Consider the following 21,637-nt stretch of genomic DNA (forward strand, 5'->3'; position numbering starts at 1 on the left):
TTATATATTATTTGAAAGGTTAATTCTATTACTCACGATAATATCTCAGTTGAAAAATGGTTATAAATAGAAAAAGATGAAACTATGTCCAAAAAAAAATGTAAGAATTGGGATTTGATAAATTTTATTATATTTTTGTAAATAATTTGTATATATTTTGTTGTTTTAAGAAATGGCCCATCTCAATTACATATATATTTTTTCACTTTCTAAAAAAGTACGATAAAGAAAATATTAATACTTATTAGTGATAGTTAGCAGAGTCTATTCCCTCACATTCGCCTCCACCTGAGACTCGTTCCCTGGAAAAAACAAACCCCAATCCAAACCCCTATTTTCCGGCCTCCGGCGAGCTCCAAGACCGGCGGAACCGCCCTCTTCTCTTCCATTTCATTTATTCAGACGATTGCAAGGTGTTGGACGGAGGTGCCGAAGCAAGATGTGGCGCTGTGTTTCTCGTGGTCTTCGCGCTTCTTCTTCCTTTTCCACGAAATCGCCCCCCAATGATCACCTCAGATCTCAATTTTCTAGATTCTTCTCCGCCGATTCGGTATGACCTCCAATCACATGCTTTCATTATTGAATTTGAGCTTGAACATTTGTCTGGATCTTTGCTTTTGATTATGTTTTCTCGTCTCTAGTGGTTTTTCGTCTTCCTTTTTATTTGTTGAGGATGGCATGTGGAATGGATCGACAGAATATATACTTCATCGTTCTCTCGCTGTTGTATTTTGTTTTTTATATCATCGTCATGGATTGTTAGTGAACCGTGTTGATCAATATTGTGTTCATTTGGCTACTTGCGTGCTCAGAAGAATGTGATGTTATTATTTTTTGCATTGGTTCCATTGATTGTGCTGATCGTAGCTACTATCTCATATTTATTTCATACGTCTCCGGTATTTGTGTTAAACTTCTCCGAAAAATGGTGACTGCTTATAGGTTTTATGTAATGCTAAATTATTTATTTTTTGGCTCGTGGCAGACGGCAGGTCGCTCCTCATACACTGTGGTTGATCACACATACGATGCGGTCGTGGTAGGTGCGGGTGGTGCAGGGCTTCGAGCTGCTATCGGGTTGTCAGAGCATGGATTTAATACTGCTTGCATTACTAAGCTTTTCCCAACCCGTTCTCACACGGTTGCAGCTCAGGTACAGAGAATTTGGACTTATGGTAACTTACTGTACGGTGGGAATGCTCTTTTTTCTCTCTGTTTAGGTTAAAAACGTCTTTGTTTCACGGACTTAGGAATGGCCCTTCCCTATATGTGGATTATTTTGGGTTTCCTCCTGTAGGGTAAAATATAAACTTTATAATTGAAGTTTGAATGGCACATTTGATTATTTAGGCGATCACTTCTTTTGATGTTGCCCAGAACTCCAACCCAAGCCCTGATTCCCCCGCTGATGCCTGACCCACTAGCACGACTTTATGCTATTAACCAACAGTTCACTTTCTTTCATCTTTCATTGGTTGGTCTTCCAGCCCAAATCAACTCCCTTGAAGAAGAGAATATTGAGACTGGAAACCCGCTTCGAACGGAGGCTGGTTTAGCACCTTGTTTTGGGGCACAAGCCAGCCTTGCTGAACCCTCAACCCCCACTAAGTAAAATCTATATACTTGGCTGAGGGTTGTGGATCTATGCATTGTCTCTCATTCAACATGGATGAGCATATCTCTCTTTGTTGGATATTTAGCTTGGTCTAGTTTTGGTACTGAGCAATCCCTGACGTTAATGTTTTATTAACAACTAGTTAGCAGGAGACATTTATTGACACTAGTGTTGTAAATTGGAACGGATCGAGGATGGTGATGAAAGTACTAAATTTTTCCATAACATATGGCTGTTTGCCAAAGGAAGAAGCTGATGTTAGAGGTTCTCTGTAGAGAGATATCAGTTTATTCACGGCTCAGGAAATTGAAAATGAATTCTTTTGGTTTCTTCGAAAATCTGTGCCCAAGGATAACCATCCTCGTTCACTTCCAACTAATGTTGAGTGGAACACTGTAAAACAATTTGTGATGTGGTGATTCTTCATGGTTTTTATTCTTTTGGATTTGTATTAATGTGGCACTCGAAACCCTTGACTATCTAATTTCAAAGTTTATTGATTTCAAATTTGTCACTAACTATATGTGATCAGTCTCAATATGTGTGCATAAAAGCTTATTGCCTGTGTTTATCCAAATGATTGAAACTCGTTCTGTCTTCTACTATTGTTGAGAACCAACTGACATTGGTAGCTAAGACAAATTATGTACACTTCCAAAAAAAGGAGGAAAAGAAAAACAAACAAATTATGGATATGCTTCTTTAGCGGGCAACATACTGGTTTATGATTGATTGAAATCTCTCTCAAGAAGGGTTTGGTTCTAAAATTGGACCTCGAAAATGCTTTTGTTGGAGTTGATCGAGATTTTCTGGATGTTATTCTTCATGCAAAAGGTTTTGGTTTAACTTCTAAAAAATGGATTTTTGGTTGTATCTTAAGCACGAACTAGTTGATTACCATTAATGGTAGACTTAGAGGTTAAATCATTTCTTGAGGCAATCATCAGGTTGATTTGCTCTCCTTTTCTCTTCATTTTGATCTCTGACTATCTTGTGGCATATTAATATAGCAAACGTGATCTTAACATGTTAACATCTAATGGTGTTCAGTTGGGGAAGATCTCTACCCATCCCATTGCCGCCTCTCAATTTTACTTAAATCACTTGAAATTTGTTGGTTTACATTGTTGATTTCTACTATTTTGAATTTGAAGCTTTTGAAACATCTTTTTGAGTTGGCTTTAAAGAATATTAATCTATCTAAGGGTGACTTGGGGATCCACCTCAATGAGGAAAAAATGGCTTGGTTGTTGGGACCTGTACTAGTTTTTTTTGAAACAATCAGTGGATTGGAATGCTCCTCTCTATGTGACTATACCAAGGATTCTCACGCTTCTACCAGAAACAAATCTCCATCTAAAACTCTTGTAACATCTCCTCCCTAATTTGGGACCTTGGTTCTAGGTGAAATTATTTTGGATGGAAAATAAGTGCATGTATATAGTATAAGGACAAGCAGCATATTTTACACCGTGCACGTGCTTTCTTAAACCTGACATCTACTTGTCCATGTTATCAACATTGGCTGCTATGTCTTTTCTTTACTTTTTTTTATTACATATTGTTAAATCACCAATTCACCCAAAAGCTTAAGTTAGTGGGTAAAGGAAAATTTAATACAATATCTAACACTCCCTTGACTTGTGAGAAAGGTCTAAATAAGTGGAAATCAATATTGAATAAGAAGGAAATGACATCGCAGGAGCTTGAACACAAGAACTCTTTGGACTACTGCTCTGATACCATCTTAAATCACAAATTCACCCAAAAGCTTAAGCTAGTGGATAAAGACAAATTTAATATAATATCTAACACATACAGGTGCGAATATTGATTGGTTGGTTGAGATTGTTGGAAGTTGGTACTTTAGGAACAGAGGCAAGATCTAGTGGTCTATTGTGCCAATGCTCTTTTTTGGAATCTTTGGCTTATATGGAGACATTGTATGTTTTAGGATAAGTGTTCTTTTGTATTTATTGTCTCAACACTCAATTCCTTGCTTCTTGGTGCTGTACGGGAACATGGAATTGCCTAATTATTGCTTGTTTATGATTCAGATGAATTGGAAAGCTCTAATGTAGGTGTCTTTTGTTGGGAGGGGGTTCTCTCTTTCCCCTTGTCTTTACTGTTTGGTTTTGTGCTTTTTGTGCATTATGCACTTCCTGTTTCGTATCCATATATGTATAACGATATGCTGTTTACTCTCTTCTGTCATAATGTGACTTAATATGAAGTTCAATTGATTTATAGGGAGGTATAAATGCTGCACTGGGAAACATGACTGAGGATGATTGGAGGTGGCACATGTACGACACTGTCAAGGGGAGTGATTGGCTAGGTAGGTATTTAAAATTTTTGATAATATGAAAATCTTGTGATTCTTGGCATGCAATGTGACCCTGGCGTTGTCATTAGTAAATAGCACAGTTGTGAATCAGAATGCCTGTGGCTTACGCTGCCAATACAAAGCTAGTAACAGATTTCTATATGGCGCACTTGTACTTGTATGTGTTCATGTTGCGTATATTTGCTGATCCTAAATGATTTAAAACTTGTAGGTGCACAAAACAAATCTATTGTATTTCTGTTATAAGCCATAGACCCCCAATGTTTGTATATTAAAGTCCTTGACCTGTATGGTTTTCATGTTCTATAGGTGATCAGGATGCCATTCAATACATGTGTAGAGAAGCACCGAAAGCAGTTATTGAGCTTGAGAATTATGGGCTTCCATTTTCTCGTACTGAAACTGGAAAGATATATCAACGTGCATTTGGTGGCCAGAGTCTCGACTTTGGAAAGGGTAAAAATTCATACTATACGTCCCTATGGCCTTGTTGGTCTAAAGAATCTTGAACATTGAGATTATCATGTCTTCAAAAATTTATATTTGCATTGTCATCTTTGTAGGTGGACAGGCATATCGTTGTGCATGTGCTGCTGACCGAACAGGGCATGCTTTATTACATACTCTCTATGGCCAGGCTATGAAGCATAACACACAGTTTTTCGTGGAATATTTCGCTTTGGATCTATTAATGAATAGTGATGGTATATTAACTTCACTTTACTTAAATTTTATCTAATATCAGCGACCTTTCCACTCATTTTTTATGATTAAAGTACAGATTATTTACTAAAGCTTTAGCATATCATAAGATAAATCTCAACTCTTTTAGTTGCTTTTTTCTGCATTTCTTCGGTCGTAGTTTTTAGTTGAATGATTAGGTTTTGGTTGTTCCATACAATATTTTCATTAGGGTAATGGGATTTGATGCATAATGTCTTCCTTCCTATCTGGTTCACAGTATCATATCCGTTTTAAGATAATTCTTATGTTGACTACCTTTACCATCATGATATTGGCATTCCAGGTAGCTGCCAGGGAGTGATAGCATTAAATATGGAGGATGGTACACTACATCGGTTCCGAGCTGCATCAACAATTTTGGCAACTGGGGTACCATATCTCTTTGCAAATGATGATCACATTGTATGAACTGATAAATTATGTAAATGTAACTCTTGTTTTTTAGGGTTATGGCAGAGCATATTTCTCAGCAACCTCTGCTCATACTTGCACTGGAGATGGAAATGCCATGGTTGCACGAGCTGGGCTTCCACTTGAGGTTAATTTTCTCCTTTTCTTGATATTGTAAGGTTTTGGAAAATTTTCCAAGTCTCCTTTGCAACTTTTCTTTCCCTTGCTTGCACAGGATTTGGAGTTTGTGCAGTTTCATCCAACGGGAATTTATGGTGCTGGGTGCCTCATTACTGAAGGTCTGGACCACAAGTTTGAATAATAATTTTCTTTTGGCTGTCCCTTTTCCCTCTACATGAAGGTGATACTAATTTCAATGCGATTATTTTTTCTGTTAAAATTAGGATCTCGTGGTGAAGGTGGCATTCTTAGGAACAGTGAAGGTGAGCGCTTTATGGAACGATATGCCCCAACAGCAAAGGATCTTGCATCAAGAGATGTTGTGTCTAGATCCATGACTATGGAAATTCGGGAGGGTCGTGGCGTTGGTATGAACCTTTTTTCCCATCTAGAATTAAGTAGATGCATTGAACTTTCACACACCTAATAAGGCATCATAACAAATAACTGCACGGGAGGAAACTGATTTATTTTTTATTTTTCAGATTTAATATCCTGCTTTGGTACTAAATTGTGGCTTTTAACAGGACCTTTGAAGGACCACATCTATCTTCATTTAAATCACTTACCCCCAGATGTACTGAAGGAGAGGCTTCCGGGTATCTCAGAAACTGCTGCCATTTTTGCTGGCGTTGATGTCACCAAAGAACCCATTCCAGTTTTACCAACCGTGCATTATAATATGGGTGGAATTCCCACGAATCATCATGGAGAGGTATGCATGAAAATGTAACCCTAAACTGCACTTTATGTTTTTCATTTCTTCTTATCGAAGAATGAAAATGCATCCCTAAAGTTTCAGTATTATGGATCAGTTAGTCTATTAAATACTTTACGGCAAGATTCAACCGGTGTATTTCTGTTAGTTTTATCTGAACAGTGTGTGCAGACAAGACCACTAAAGATTTTTTTTTTCTTTTCTTTTTTATGAATTAATTATTTACAACTAAATGGTTGATGAGTGAAAAAGTTTGGAGTTAAAAAAAATGTCAGGAAGGTTCCCCCTCTTTTTAGAATTTTCAGTGTCCACTATTTTTCTTCCTGCTCTATCTTCACGTGGAAATTTGTTGTTTATCAGGTAGTTACAATTAAGGGAAACGATCCAGATGCCGTTATTCCAGGATTGATGGCTGCTGGGGAGGCAGCTTGTGCCTCGGTTCATGGTGCCAATAGGCTTGGTGCAAATTCACTTTTGGACATTGTTGTCTTTGGACGAGCTTGTGCCAACAGGGTTGCAGAGATTGGTAGACCAGGCAAGTTCGTTTGTTTGATATTTTATTCTTTGAAAAAAGAAAAGAAAGGCAACTTAATAATGAACCCAAAACCTAAATCAACCCATAATAACAATAAATTCCTTTGATTACACTAAATAGTTATATCTGGGCAATTTTCAGGGGCAAAGCAAAAGCCATTGGAAAAAGATGCTGGTGAGAAGACCATTGCATGGCTAGACAAGTTAAGAAACGCAAATGGTTCACTGCCCACCTCAAAGATTCGTTTGAACATGCAACGAATTATGCAAAACAATGCTGCTGTTTTCCGAACGCAGGAGACCTTGGAAGAAGGTAGCATAACTGAAAAGAGAGTTTTAATTATGACTTTCTTACTGTCTACAACTCGACCTCAATTTCTTCACTTTGTCATTGTTATCTGCTTCTGTAGGTTGCAAACTAATTGACAAGGCCTGGGAGAGTTTCCATGATGTTCAGGTCAAGGACAGGAATTTAATATGGTAATAGGATCATGGTGTTTCTCTGACTTGCTTTCTTTATTTATTATAAGTATTACCATACTCATAAAGTTCGAGTACTGAATTCTTTCAAGGATTGATCCAAGGTTGTTATTCATCAAACAGGAACACTGATTTGATAGAGACCATTGAATTGGAAAATCTTTTGATAAATGCATGTATTACTATGCACTCTGCTGAAGCCAGGAAAGAGAGCAGAGGAGCACATGCCCGTGAAGATTTCACGGTTAGTTTTATTTCTTTCTATTATTAATAGTAACACAACACTATATAACTTCAATATATTAACTTTGTAAGCTCCGATTATGCAGAAAAGAGACGATGAGAACTGGATGAAACACACTCTAGGGTAACTCTCGTGTCTGACACTTCAAAATAATTCAAGATTCCCTTTTTAGTGTTATTAAATCCACTTCTTATTCTCAGTCACCTTTTAACATATTGGGGCTTTTGGTCCATCATTGCCCTCAAGCTCAACTAGATTAACTTAAATAAATCTCTGTTACTTATCTATTCCCTTGGCGCATCAATCAATTAACATCTGCTGTATGTTTGTGATTGAATTTGCAGATTCTGGGAAAATGAGAAGGTCAGACTGGACTATAGGCCTGTGCACATGAACACGTTGGACGATGAGGTCGAAACATTCCCTCCCAAGGCTCGTGTATACTGATGATTTTATCATCAAAGCTTCAGGTGATTTAATTTACAATAATGGATGGATGAAGACTACAGTAATATTCACAATAGGTAAGCTATGAGGACGGTAATTATTTAAATTCAGTTGTATCTCCAATTTTAAGCAGGTCGTTTTTATGCTTACAAGTAAATTATATCATTGAGCTCAAGCATAAATTCGATCTGCGGGACAAAGATGCCCTTGTCTTTTTATATATTCTGTCTTGTTCTTTGCCATAGCCTACCACATGATATTACTGATTTGAAAGCAGATGGACGTTTATGAGCTGCAACCATGTATCAAATTCAAGTAGGAGATTTCTCTTTTTTTACCCAATAAAGTGTTATGAGGTAAACATTTTCGAGTTTTCCCGAATCTAGTTAATTCTTTATTGAAAATTTTCATTAATAGCGACTACAAATATACCAACGATATCGTAGTTGGTTTGTGAAGTATCAATCAATCCTAGTCCTTAATCGTCGGTTCAAGTCCTAACTCATAAGTACCTAAACCCAAATGTCAAACACCAATAGTTTTCAGCACCACTGTTTCTGATTGATTTATAGTTGGATTTATCAAATCTGCCAAGTTGGGGTGTCTTGTTTATCATTTTTTTTCTTCTGCTACAATGATGAGAAAAAATTATCATTTGATTGCATTGATGAATTTAGAAGGGGGAGAAAAAAGAAAAGAAAGAAAGGTTATGAGTGGTTTATTTGATCTTATGGAGTGACAGTTTTTCCCACTTTGGGTTTTATATTTTAGTACTAAATTCCAACGAAGTAGTCGTTGCTTCTCTCCTATAGCCATTTCCATTGAAGATTTGACTCGAAATACCAATCCCTTCCACATTATTATGCCTATGGTTTGATGTGAACCACTCATTGATGAGTTGTAGATATTTATGTTGAACCACACGAATCCGAGTCCTTTATGTCACATTAGCGTTCGAGTTTTCTGTGTTATAGATTTGATATGGTTAGTAAAGGCTCAATTGGCTTCATAATATCTCAAGTTCTGTGGATGATCTTTAGCGAGCTTCTCTATAAATTGTTGAGCTTGAGGCAAATTTTTAGAGCTGATTTTTAATTGATTTATAAAAGTAAATTAATAGATAAAGGCTCGTTTGGATTGATTATGGAATTCTTTTTTCTTCAAAAATGTTGTTTTTATTTGAATTCTTTTGATAGATATAGTTTAAAATAGTCTTTGAAAGTGTTTTCAAAGGTAAATAAAGCACCTAATTTTTAAAATAATTTATTTTTAAATTAAACATTACATCGCAATATACCCATTTTTAATGGTGTGATAATTGGGTGTTCAAAATTCTACGGTATGAAATCAAACACTAAATTGATTAAAATTGGTTTCAAATGTCTTTTAAATAATTAAAAGTACTCTGGGAACTAAATAAATCTCAAATTTGGTATAGCTAAAATCGTAGGACGAGATTTCAGATAGTAAAAATGGAAGGTTGATTGTTTTTCTAGAGAATCGACTTCGGAACTCTGTAGAATTGACTGAGTTGATAAATAATCAGTCGAATAGGTTAACAATTATCAATTAGGTAAATTGAAATTGAATTGACAAATAACCTATCCTTTGTATCAATCATTATTAATCTAAACGATCAAATTGATAATTGTTTTTCAATTTTTATCTACTTCTCTTGTTCATTTGAACTGTCTTGAATCTATTTATGTTTGCCTTTGCATAAACCCAACGTTGTGAACTAAGGGCAATAGAAATGTGCTCGAAGAAAAACATATATACAATTTTAAAGATGAAGTTTTGTATTGACATTTGCAAAGCATCAAACATATAACTTGTTATAAAATTAAGAGATGGTTTGAACTTGCAACTTCAAATCTTGAAAGTTAAAAAAAAAAAAAAAAGATAAAAGGAAAGCAAGATTAGACTATTAAGATTCAAGTCTTAGTTTTGTGTTACAAGTTATCTTTGAACTTCGTTTCTTTGATCTTTAAACTCTTAAAAGTTACTTAATATGTTCGTGTTTAATAGTTTTTATGAAATTTTTAATAGACACAAATCTAAAAGTTTAAAGACTAAATTTGTAACGTTAAATCAACCCAATGCATGAACACCGAACAGAAGGGCTCCAAAGTTGATTGGAAACCCAAAATTGAAACATCAAGAGTAAAGAAAGAGGAGAAAAAGAAGAATGGAGAAAAAAGTTTCTTTAGATAAGGTGTACAAAAGTGGGGTCTTCCTAAATTTAATAACAAAGTAAAGACCACCTTTGAATTGATTGCTTTGATTTCTTGTCTAATCTCTCCTCTTTTTCTGCCATTTTTTTACATTTTAAATTTCCCTATTACACTAAACCACTCTTCTTCTTTTTTTTCTTTAACAAATCTCAAACCTCTCTTCACATTTACCGGTCTTTTCTAATATTGTTGATTAATTAAATAAGGCTTTAATTGGAACCCCATCTCCCAAAATTCAATTATTTAGCAAACAATTATTACAAGCAATTGGAGCTTTTTTCTTTTCTTTTTTTTCTTTATTGAGATTTCTGAAGCTTTGATATGGTTATAGTGTGTAGCACTAAGTGGAGGAGATCCCAAATTGGATAGGCAATATTCAGCAGCCAAACATAGTGGTAAGTAATTAAAAGGGAAATATTTTTTTTTAAAAAAAATTGAGAAGTATTTTGAACTACAATTGCAAATACTCTACCATCCAAGTTCCAAACTTTCAAGGCCTGTTTATTATTATTATTATTGTTGTTGTTGTTTTGTTTAATTTTTACACTTTTAAATGGAACTTTTATTTGGTGAATTTGAACTATTAAGAGGATGCTTGTGAGGTGATTTTAATCATTTTACAACCAGTCAAACTTAGTAAATACTTATTCAAACTTAAGAAAACTCTCGACTCCACCCATGTTTCTAAAACCCATTTGGTTGGTTGTTTTGAAAATTGCAATATTACCTTTAAACAGCGATTGTTTTATGATGCTTTCAAAGTTTCGATGGAGTTATCAAGTCAACAAGAACACAACTTTATTAGTAATACCTACCTTTACATTAATTGAAAAAGAAAAATAAACCATAAACTTCCATATCCTTCATTTCTCTCTTTTTCATTATTTCATTCATTCCCCGGTCCTTCTCACTTCTTCCTCAATCCTTCTCACTTCTTCTCCAATCCTTCCCTAAGCACATACTATCATAACACTATTACCATGATTCTTTTCGTAAATACATGCTATCATAACATTATTATTATAATCATTTATCCCAATTGCATACTATCATAACATTATAACTATTATAATGCTAGGATTATCATAACACTTACTCCATCATAAATTACTCATTCCCCTCAAATATGCCCTTAACGTTTGGTTAAACTAACTTTATAATATTTTCAAACTCGTACTATAATTCCATCAATTTCAATATTTTAGGAGTAAGTTTTGGCAATTGTGTTGATATGACGAGTTGACTGAAGGTGGGTGGGAGAGCCACTCTGAATAGAAAATGGACATTTTTCTTTTTTCTTCAAGGAAAGAGAAATATTTGTGTTAATTTGCCGACGTGGAATTAGGGTTCACTTTGGTTGAGCACCCGTCAAAGTGCGACTGTGGGGAGTGCCCTCCACCGTTGCTTTTTCGAGCTGTCCCATTTCGGTTGGTCGATGATCACTCATGTGGCCCCACCCATATCGGCCCTTTTCCCATCCTTCCCGGCCCATTTCATGGCCCACCAAGGCCCACTTACCGCCCTTAAAGTTTTCTCTCCCCCTCCCTTTTTTATCCTTCTTCCCAAAAAGAAATAAATAATGTAATATATAATTAAACTTCTTTCCAACTTTACAACCATTTCTTTTCCCTTCCTCCAATCTTTTTACTACAAATTTCAACTTTTCTTTTTCAACAGTTAAAAGGATAGATATTCCAGGTTAAAAAATATTATTAACGTCGTTATCAATCAAACTATATTTAGGTTTATTTGTGATTCCTCGTTGTTAGATTTCATGTACATAAAAATATTGTAAAGAAATGGTGAACATTTGACGTTGTTTAGTGTTAGAATGAAAGTTTTTTAATGGTCATTTTTATTAACTATTCTTATATATCTGTAATTATAAAATAAATATATATAGAGCGTGAAATTGATTGTATTTCAAGGATAAAATTATAATTTTTATTTTATTTGAAATATCTAAATTTGATCTATGTATGGATAAACTACTTTTTTTATTATTGTTATGTACAATTAGTGAGTTTAAGGTTTGAAGTAAAGATAGATTCTACAATACATTTGGTAAAACATGACTTATCAAAGATAAAGTAGCATAAAGGAACATAAAAATGAAGTTTACTGAACGTTTTAAAAGTCTAAAGTTGAGTTTTATAAAACGAAAAGTTTGTAGTAAAAATCAATTACCTTCACCTACGTAGATAAGTAAAGAAGTTGAAATAGAATTCCTTATAGGAAAAAAATGCCAAATGCCTTTAAGTTTTAGCCAATGAAACCATATCTGAAGTGAGATTGTCGGCTTTTTTATCTTTCGAACTATTGCATAAAAAGATTAGAAATGGATGGTGAAGATTTGATGTCGTTTAGTGTGAGGGAAAGAAGAAGGTCAACATCAAGAAGAAGCGGACACCATTTCCCCCTAAATCGACATGTCGTAAATATGGTAAAGAATTGGGCCCACGGTCTTAGGTCGGCATCATGGATCCCACCAATAGGGAAATCAAATTATAAAAATTAGGTTAAAAATCATCTTTGACATCAAATTTTAGCTTATAATAATTTAGTCGAATATTAATTTAATAATTATATTTTATCATTTACAATAGTTTGTTTTCTATCATAAAAAGACGTATTATTAAGATTTAACAATGTTTTGAAAGACATACAAAGACTAAATTGTTACATATATAAAAGTATGTAAACATAAAGAAATTGTTGATATATAACAAAATTCTATAATTAAATTGTTAGTTTGCAACTTCAGTGCATACAAAATAACAAATCCGAATTCAAATATTAGGTCTTACTTTTATTAAAATTTAAATATAAATTATAAAGTTGTTAAAAATTATATAATTATAGTAAAATATAATAATTCATCACTAAATATATTTATAATCATGACAAAGATACAAGTAGAAAAGAACATATCTAAATTGAAAACAACCCTACATTAACACAACTCTATACTCTAATTTGGTTTATTATGAATATGTAAGATGATGATAATTATAATAATAATAAAATGTTTTTTGAGAAAGAAAAATTAAACGAAAGATAATAATAAAAAGAAAGAAAGAGTGAAAAAAGTGGAAAGTGGACGTTGATGAGTTGGTGTTGTCATATCGGCCAATCAAAGGCCCACCATCGCATCATTGCCACGTAACCAAGCCGCACACACAGCTTGCCCTGACAAGGATTGGACTACCTATTTTTTCTCTTTTTAATGCTAGATATTTATTATATGTTAATTATAATAGACAGTAATCGAACAAAGATAGATATTTATTCTACCGTAATTATAATAGATAGTAATCCCAATGAATAATAATTTTAGGAATATTAACGAAGTATAGGATAATACTTTTGAAAAATTATAAATATAGTAAAGTTTATTGATGATAAATTAGTATTTGCAATGTTTTATGATTTTTTTTAAATATTGTTATATGCTTAGTTAGTTGGAATCTAATTAATGTATTTATAATTATCCATTTGTTTTATTTATTATTTACGGCTCCTCCTAACACGATAAAACCGAATTCCTTCTACACAAAAATCACCTTGTCAATTAACTCGTCAAACCATAGATTTAGTTCAGAAAATGTTTAAAACTTGTACTTGCTTTGACTATAGATTTATTCCTAGCCAAATCACATGCAAAACAAAATGACTATAATTTTAAATTTAAGTTTGTTGGTTGATCCAAAAGTTCTAATCTCTCATAAATAAAGTTGAAGAGATTGACGTGATTTTGCATAAATCTTCTTGGGTTGAAGGACATGTTAAGGACACTCCTAACAAATGCTCACTCGAGCCTTTACATTCTAAGACACAATAGTGGTAAGATTTAGAGCTTTTAATTCTTCAACAAACTTTCTTGTAGCCCTAATTGAACTTAGATTGGCCTTGGACTGGTTTCTCCTTGTTACCAGTCCTTTTTTTCTCTAGTTTTTTTTTTTTTTTTTTTTTTTTTGCTTTACTTGTTTCTCAAGTTAAAATTCATCCACAGCAAAAATAGATCCCAATTTACATGTTTTATAATTTTTACCCAATAATAAAAATATCAGTTTCACCATTCAAGGAACAATGATGGTAAGTAACAAACAACATAATTCATGTGAAATGATATTTGAAATTGAAAGGGTAGTGTAATTTCGCAAATAGTAGTTTTTGGATTTTAGAGGAAGAAAAAGAAAGAAAGAAAGAGAGAGAGAGAGAGAGAGAGAAAGAAAAGCAAAAATTGGGGCCTAAAAGAGTACCCAAAAATCTCTTTCTCACACACTCTCTGTCCTCTTACAATTTTGTTCTAAATGGGAAAAGTGGGGTCCACTCCCTTTCGTCCTTCAACGGCCTTGACTCCAATCCTCTACACTCACTCACACCTTTTTATTATTTCTACCATTCCAAATCTCATTTCCACACTCCCTCTCTTCTTCTCCTTCTCCTTCTCCTTCTCTTCTCCTCCTTCTCCTTCAAACCTCTGGTCCACACTCTGTTCTTTTGTTTCCTCCATTTATTTCCTCCCTTTGTCCATACTCTCTCTTTGTTTCCCCATTTTCTTCTTCATCTTTCTTCTTCTGGTAATGTGAGTCGCATCCCACCTTTTTCTCTCTGCTTCTTCTGATTTAATGGCGTATATGTGCGCAGACAGTGGTAATCTAATGGCTATTGCTCAACAACTCATCAACCAAAAACAACAGCAAGACCAACAGCAACACCATCTTTCTCCACTTTCCCCTTTTTCTATTCTTCCTTGGACTAATAACATCAATCCTTCCTCAACTATGGCTTCTTCTTCTTCTTCTTCTCCTAACTTCTCTTTTGGGATTTCTTCCTCTTCCTTCTCTGACCCTTTTCATGTCGCCGCACCTCCTGATTCCTCCGACCCTTCTTTTCATTTCCCTAATTTGGACCACCCTTCTGCCGGATTTCGATTCTTCCCTAATTTTAGTGGCGCTGGTGGAGAGTTTGAATCTGATGAGTGGATGGATAGTTTAGTCGGTGGTGGAGATTCCACGGATAGCTCCACTTTGCCGTCTGGTTGTGAAGGTTATGGTGAGTTTGGTCTTTATGGTGCAGATCCGTTTGATGGCTCTCCGCCGTCAGTTGTTGTCTTGGAAAACTCGTACAAGATTAATAGTGTTCCGCCTCCATGGCCGTCATGTCCTCCATTGGTGAAGGAGGAGAGAGTAACGAATCCACCGGCGGAGAGGCCGTTGAAGAATGATGTTGTTGAAGGCTCATCGAGTGCATTAGAAGTCGAGTCATCGTCGCCGGTTCTGAAAGTGTTGCTTGATTGTGCGCGGCTGTGTGATTCTGAGCCTAACCGTGCAGCGAAAACTCTTAATCGGATTAGTAAATCGTTACGAGAGGATGGAGATCCGATTGAGCGAGTGGGGTTTTACTTTGGTGAGGCTCTTCGGAAGAGATTGTCCTTGACGGCGATGAAGAATTGCTTGGATTCAACTGAGAGCGATGCTAATTCTGAAGATTTCTTGCTCTCATACAAAGCTCTTAACGATGCCTGTCCTTACTCCAAGTTCGCCCATCTCACGGCCAACCAAGCAATTCTGGAAGTTACACAGAGAGCAAGTAAAATTCACATTGTCGACTTCGGAATCGTTCAAGGTGTCCAATGGGCGGCCCTTCTGCAGGCTTTGGCAACGCGCGCCACCGGAAAACCTGTCAGGGTTCGTATCTCCGGAATACCAGCGCCGTCGCTCGGAGACTCACCGGCAGCGTCTCTATACGCCACTGGTAACAGACTCTCCGAGTTCGCAAAGATTCTGGAATTGAATTTCGAGTTCCAACCGATTCTAACGCCGATTGAAAACCTGAAGGAATCGAGCTTCAGCGTTCAATCAGACGAGGTATTGGCCGTGAATTTCATGCTTCAATTGTACAATCTCCTGGATGAGAATTCAACCGGAGTTCATAATGCTCTCCGATTAGCAAAATCGTTGAGTCCTCAAATAGTGACTCTCGGTGAGTATGAAGCGAGTTTGAACCGGAACGGATTCTACAGTCGTTTCAAGAACGCTCTCAAATTCTACTCCTCCATTTTCGAATCGCTAGAGCCGAACTTGCCTCGAGACTCACCAGAAAGACTTCAATTAGAAAAACTATTACTCGGCCGTCGAATCGCCGGCGTGGTTGGAACCGTAGAAGATTCAAGACGCGAAAGAAGAGTACGCATGGAAGATAAAGAACAATGGAAGAATTTGATGGAAAACACCGGATTCGAACCTGTAGCACTCAGCCATTACGCCATTAGTCAGGCGAAAATACTTCTATGGAATTACAATTACAGTTCTCTCTACACTCTGATCGAATCGGCGCCGGAATTTCTTTCTCTGGCATGGAACGACGTTCCTCTCTTAACTGTATCTTCCTGGCGTTGATCTTCCTTTACAATTTTCTTCTTCTTCTTCTTCTTCTTCTTCTCGTTGTATTGATGGTAGTAATCAGTTTCAATCAACCAGATCTTTTTCACTGGTGTGGAATGGAACTGTAAAACAGTGAATCAAACATCAAATTTCAAAGCTCATCTGTTCAAAATCTTAAAAAAAAAAAAATGAAAGACAACAATGGCCGCTTAATCTTTTGATTTCAAACCTTAATTTGTCGCAATCAGAAGGATTATTCATTGGGCGCCATTACCAACCTGTTGATAGACCCATTTCCGGGTTTCAGATTTCGTTTGGTTTGGTCCATATTTTTGTAATTCTCTCTCTAAGTTGCTTTCCGATTGGTATTATTATATTGTAAATTTTGAACCATCTATGAATTTAGGGGAAGAAAATTGTAGGCGCCAAGAACTATGCGCTTTTTATATTTCATTTATTTAATTATAAATATTACCTGGTGGGGATTCCTGTATTTTTTTTAATCTAATGATTAACCATACTTGTATTTATTTTTTAAGTAATAGATTGAGGTTAACTAATATTAATGTGGATGTAAGTAATAATGTTTATGGTGTGAACAAAAGAAAATAAATGTGTTACTTCCCTAATAGATATCAAGAAAAGAGTACATATAAGTTGTTTGATGGACGAAAAAAAATAGTTATAAAGAAAGAATTGGCACTTGTTAGATTTTTATATTAAAATTTGGACTCACGATACCTATCGTTCAAGTCGGTATTAATATTATAAATGGTTCTATTAATATAAAATGATGTTTCAACCTACTTTTCTCCTATGTCCTCTCTGGTGTAAGTTGTATTTATAAAGAAACTTGTTGTATAGTGAAAGATGAAACTTGTTGATTTAGGACACTTATATTCTAAAACAAATGCTGTAGGAAGAATTCAACGATTAAATTTATTAAAACCAAATTATCTTGGAACTTTTAAGAATTGGATATTGGTTAAGATATTATTGTATTTCTTAAAGTATTTAATTCAATAGTTCCGTTTGGGAGAACAAATGTTAATACATGTTTTAATGTGAAAATCAGTAATAAAACCCTCTTAGTATATGGACGAAGAGACAATCGTGACTCGTGAGTATATACGATGATCCTTCTTCGACTATAAATTATTGAGATTACCAATATGAGAAAATACGTTAACAATCATTGTCCAATAAATCAAGAGTTAAAACTCATTGTTCATATGTTTTGTTGAAACCGTAAAGATTGTCGGAGATAATAATTACTAAAAAGGGTTCAATTCAATTGTTATTTACAAACTGCTTTAAAATCTTCCCAAATACGCGACATAAATTCACACAGCATCTCGATTCACCTCTCCAAGATCGTACCATTTATATTTGCAAATTCATTGTCACTTTACTCACTTTTCATTATTGAAATTTGTGTTTATAGTTATATATCCAAATTATTTTTATTATTTTCTAAATGTGGGGGAGAACTCATGAAGCTAAATTCAAGGCCCAAATAAGGAGTGGGCTTAGCCAACCAAATGCATGCCAAGCCCACGTCTTATCCAACACAAAGATTTTGAAACTCTTCCACTTCTCTCTATTTTTGAAAAGTGATGGCTCTATTACAACAATTACCACAGTATGTTTATGAAACACTCATTTGTACCCCCTAAGTTGGACTTCTGCTATCTAATTACTATTACTCTACGATTAAGAGCCTTTCATTGGCTTATAAGAGGTGTTTTAATTAGCAAGAGATTGGTGTCCAAATTCATCGTCATTTCTTTCATGAGTTACAAGTTCATCATTGTTATTGTATGAAGGTTGTGTGTGTTTTTCGTATTCGATAGTTGGCATCGATAACTAATTTAAAACCATATTTTAATCAACTCAAATACTTCAAGTTTAATGAAATCTTTTTCCAAAGATTGGAGATTTGTTAAAATGATGGATAAAAATGGGAACTAAATTGACGTTTTAGTCCAAAGATAGTTTTGGATTTTTATGAAAGATAACACTAATATAATTTGAAACATTTATGAAAGATCAATCCTAAGAATATAATTATTTTGGAAACAAGTGTCAAAATTAAAAAAAAAAATATTTTTTAAAATATAATATAGCTTACTAAAAATACGTGTTAGTGAAAACAAAATACAATAACAAGCATGAGCGATGTAGCTTATACAAAGTTCACGAATATTGAATATCTCGTCAATAAATCATTTACAAATTCAACGTAGTTAAAAACCAATCCAATCTTGAATCTCTTGAAATACTCTAGGTTATTGTTGGTGTTTGAAAAATACTTTTGTTGTTGTATTATAACTGTGGTTGAAAAGTAGTTTTATATTTGTTCAGGATCACAATATGTAGCCAAAAGTTTACTTTTTTTAGGTTTTCAGTGACCAATGAAATTCTTAATTATTCCTTATAAAAAAAATTCTTACATTTTATGAGAAAAGGGTGGGAAAAAAAATTAAAAGATGAAAATCATCAAAGGTACTTGGGGAAGTACTCGGTGAACTTCGTGATTTGTCCTGTAAAGTGTATTGTACGAGAAAAAAGACATAAAACATGTCTTGTATCATCGACTTTTTCTTGATGATCATGCTACCTCTTGATCCTCGACTCTATAATAATTACTTGTTCATGACAAGTTACAAACATGATCTGGTATTAATTAATCTCCTATGAAAGGAAAAAACCTAAAAAGGAAAAAAAATTATGAGAAATAAGCCAAAGATAAGACTTATAAGACCAAAAGTTTATCTTTTGTCTCGTAACATTCTAATGTTGTGTCTTATGTCTCATAGAGTTGACTTTACATGACACGTGGTAGAACCTTGTGCGTGACTTTTGCAAGACAGAAGACTGATGTTGTTTTCGTAAAGTATGTCTTTAAAATAAGAAAGTTACGTCCTATAGAGTTTTACAGAACCCACAACTTCACGAGACAAACATCTGAAAGCTTTGTCTCGTAAAGTGAAGTGAAATAGCTTGTGTTGTGTTCACTGCCTTTTATCTCATAAAGTTGTTCATTTGTCTCGTGAAGTTGCTTTAGAAGACGTACAAATAATTCTACGAGACAAAAGATATAGACCACAACACAAATTTTTTTTACTTAACTTTACGACAAGTTGAGAATAAGTTACATAAAAAATGATAAAGAGCCTAATTATTCAATGCCAACTAACCTAAAAATGATTTTCTATCTTCTTTCTTATGAGGTATTAGCAACACGATGATATAATGGTCTATCTCCATAATTGCACTACGTATTGAGATAGAGTTGAGACAAGCACGCCTAAAAAAAATGTTATCTTTCACATGATAGAAAGAGCTCATTAATTCGAAGACAACACTCTAAACAAATTGTACCAACTTTTACCATTATATTTCTTTTCATAAAAAAAGAAAGAAACAAAGGGCTGGAGAACTAGAAAAGAAGAGACATGGTCCAATGCCTCTCACGAGATAAGACTATCGATCGTAGTCACCGTAAAGAGATGCAACAACAAGAGAAACTTAGGTGCAAAATAATCTCGATGAATTTAAGGATCATAATAAATATCAATTCGACCTCCCCCAATCCTTCGTCTACTGTCTTAGAGGGCAAACTTGCTACCGTCAAATGTTGTATATACAAGAAGGCTGATCATCCATATCCTTATTGAGATAATTATTTATTAGAAAAATAGTAACGAAGGAAAAAATTTACACCATAATCAATTAAAAAATAAAGGTGCTATTTAGGGGTGAGAATCGGGTGGTCGGGGTCGGTTTTTCGACCAAACCGCCCCCAAACCGACACCTTGTCGGCACGAAAGTTGGAAAACCGGCTTCAGCCGTTGGTTCTGAGAAAAACGACCGGTCCAACCGTCTGTCGGTTCGGTCGGTTTTTTTTTTCCTTCCTTCCTTCCTTCCTTCTTCTTCTTCTCTCCTCCTCCTATGTTTCTAACTTTCTTTTCTTTTCCTCCTTTTCTTTTTTTCTTTTCCTCCCTTTCTTTCTTTCTTTGTTTTTTTAAATGTGAAATATATAAATTCAATTTATTTTTTTCTTTGTCCTTTGAATTTTCTTTTACAAATATTATATGGTTTATGGTTGGAGCAAAATTTTCTTTGATAGACTATTTTAAAAATTAAGAATTGCATTATTTTATTTTATTTCTCTTTTTAAACCTAAACTTATAATTATATAATATAATATATATATTATTTAAAAAAAATTACATGGGTCGGTTCAAAACCGATCGACCGACCTCTCGGGTTTTTAATTCCTAGAACTGAAAACCGACCGCGAACCTTATTATTCCGACCGCCCAACTTCGGTTTGTTCGGTTTCGGTCGTTCGTTTCGGTTTTTCAACCCACCATGCTCACCCCTAGTGCTATTATTAAACTCTTCCATTAATTCTAATATGGTTTTAATAGGACATTTAAACAAACGAAACATTATGTCAATTAATTTTTAATGCTTCTTAAGCATGTTTAAATATGTTTATGCTCAATATTATTTTATCAAATTCAAAATAAATGTATTTAAAATTGGTCGAAGCAAAAGAAAAAAAATGAACAAAACTGTAAAATTTGTTTTGAGGGGGGAATTGTCTAAGTGCTTGCAAGACAAAAGAAGATAAATGCGAGTATTGAGTCAGCCGCATACACTCTAGCGCTTAAGTTAGTTTTTTGCTTCCGAGTGACTAGAGAATAGAGAAGATAGTAGAATATTATGATGTATTTGGACATACCGTGGACCAATAACTTGATTGTTTTATATAATATGATGATTCGTAAGCGACTTTTGTATCATAATTGCATCCTTTAGACTCTTAAAACTAATGAGCTGATGATCAAGGACAATTACACTACCATTAAGACAAGCCCATGAATGCTCCTAACAGCTTTCGGTTTAACACTTGTCCCTTCATATTTTGAACGATTTCACGTTCAATGGCTCTAAGGTCTTCCTCCTTGTTTCCTTTAATTCTCCTTGGTACTGTCCTAAGAGTGCTTTCTCTAGTGGGTCCTTCTATGGATTCTTTGTAGTGAGTCTTCCCCTCTTAGAAGGTTAAGCTCTCTGTTTTGGGTTCTCCTTTTATGAGCTTCTCTAAGAAGCTAAGTTATCCCTAGTGGGTCCTTCTCCTATAGCTTCTCTCAAGAGGGTCTATCGTAGGTTTTGTTGAGCTATCTTCTAGCTCTATTGAGCTTACTTCTCTTGAGCTTATCTCATGGGTCTCATAGAGCTGTATAAACTCGCCCCACATAAAGGCTTGTCTATGCTAAGAGTTTCCCTTTAGCTCATCTTACGGA

The 21,637-nt window shown here is 34.6% G+C and overlaps 2 protein-coding genes across 2 annotated transcripts; both read left to right on the top strand.

The window, feature by feature from the left end:
- The first annotated feature begins 233 nt into the window (after positions 1–233).
- LOC103494381 (succinate dehydrogenase [ubiquinone] flavoprotein subunit 1, mitochondrial) lies at positions 234–8,073 on the top strand. The gene is made up of 16 exons (XM_008455516.3): positions 234–550; positions 986–1,153; positions 3,866–3,953; positions 4,272–4,418; positions 4,526–4,666; positions 4,990–5,075; positions 5,152–5,244; positions 5,332–5,395; positions 5,501–5,644; positions 5,804–5,991; positions 6,355–6,529; positions 6,671–6,841; positions 6,939–7,008; positions 7,132–7,252; positions 7,338–7,375; positions 7,597–8,073. Exons 1-16 carry the CDS (start codon positions 440–442, stop codon positions 7,697–7,699), a joined length of 1,908 nt encoding a protein of 635 aa, XP_008453738.1. The 5' UTR covers positions 234–439; the 3' UTR covers positions 7,700–8,073.
- A 6,134-nt stretch (positions 8,074–14,207) lies between these two features.
- On the top strand, positions 14,208–16,550 carry LOC103494382 (SCARECROW-LIKE protein 7-like). The gene has a single exon (XM_008455517.3). The coding sequence runs from the start codon at positions 14,565–14,567 to the stop codon at positions 16,335–16,337; it is 1,773 nt and encodes a 590-aa protein (XP_008453739.1). The 5' UTR covers positions 14,208–14,564; the 3' UTR covers positions 16,338–16,550.
- The last annotated feature ends 5,087 nt before the right edge of the window (positions 16,551–21,637 follow it).

The sequence above is a fragment of the Cucumis melo genome, chromosome 7 (assembly GCF_025177605.1).
Source record: "Cucumis melo cultivar AY chromosome 7, USDA_Cmelo_AY_1.0, whole genome shotgun sequence".
In the NCBI taxonomy this organism is placed as follows: Eukaryota; Viridiplantae; Streptophyta; class Magnoliopsida; order Cucurbitales; family Cucurbitaceae; genus Cucumis; species Cucumis melo.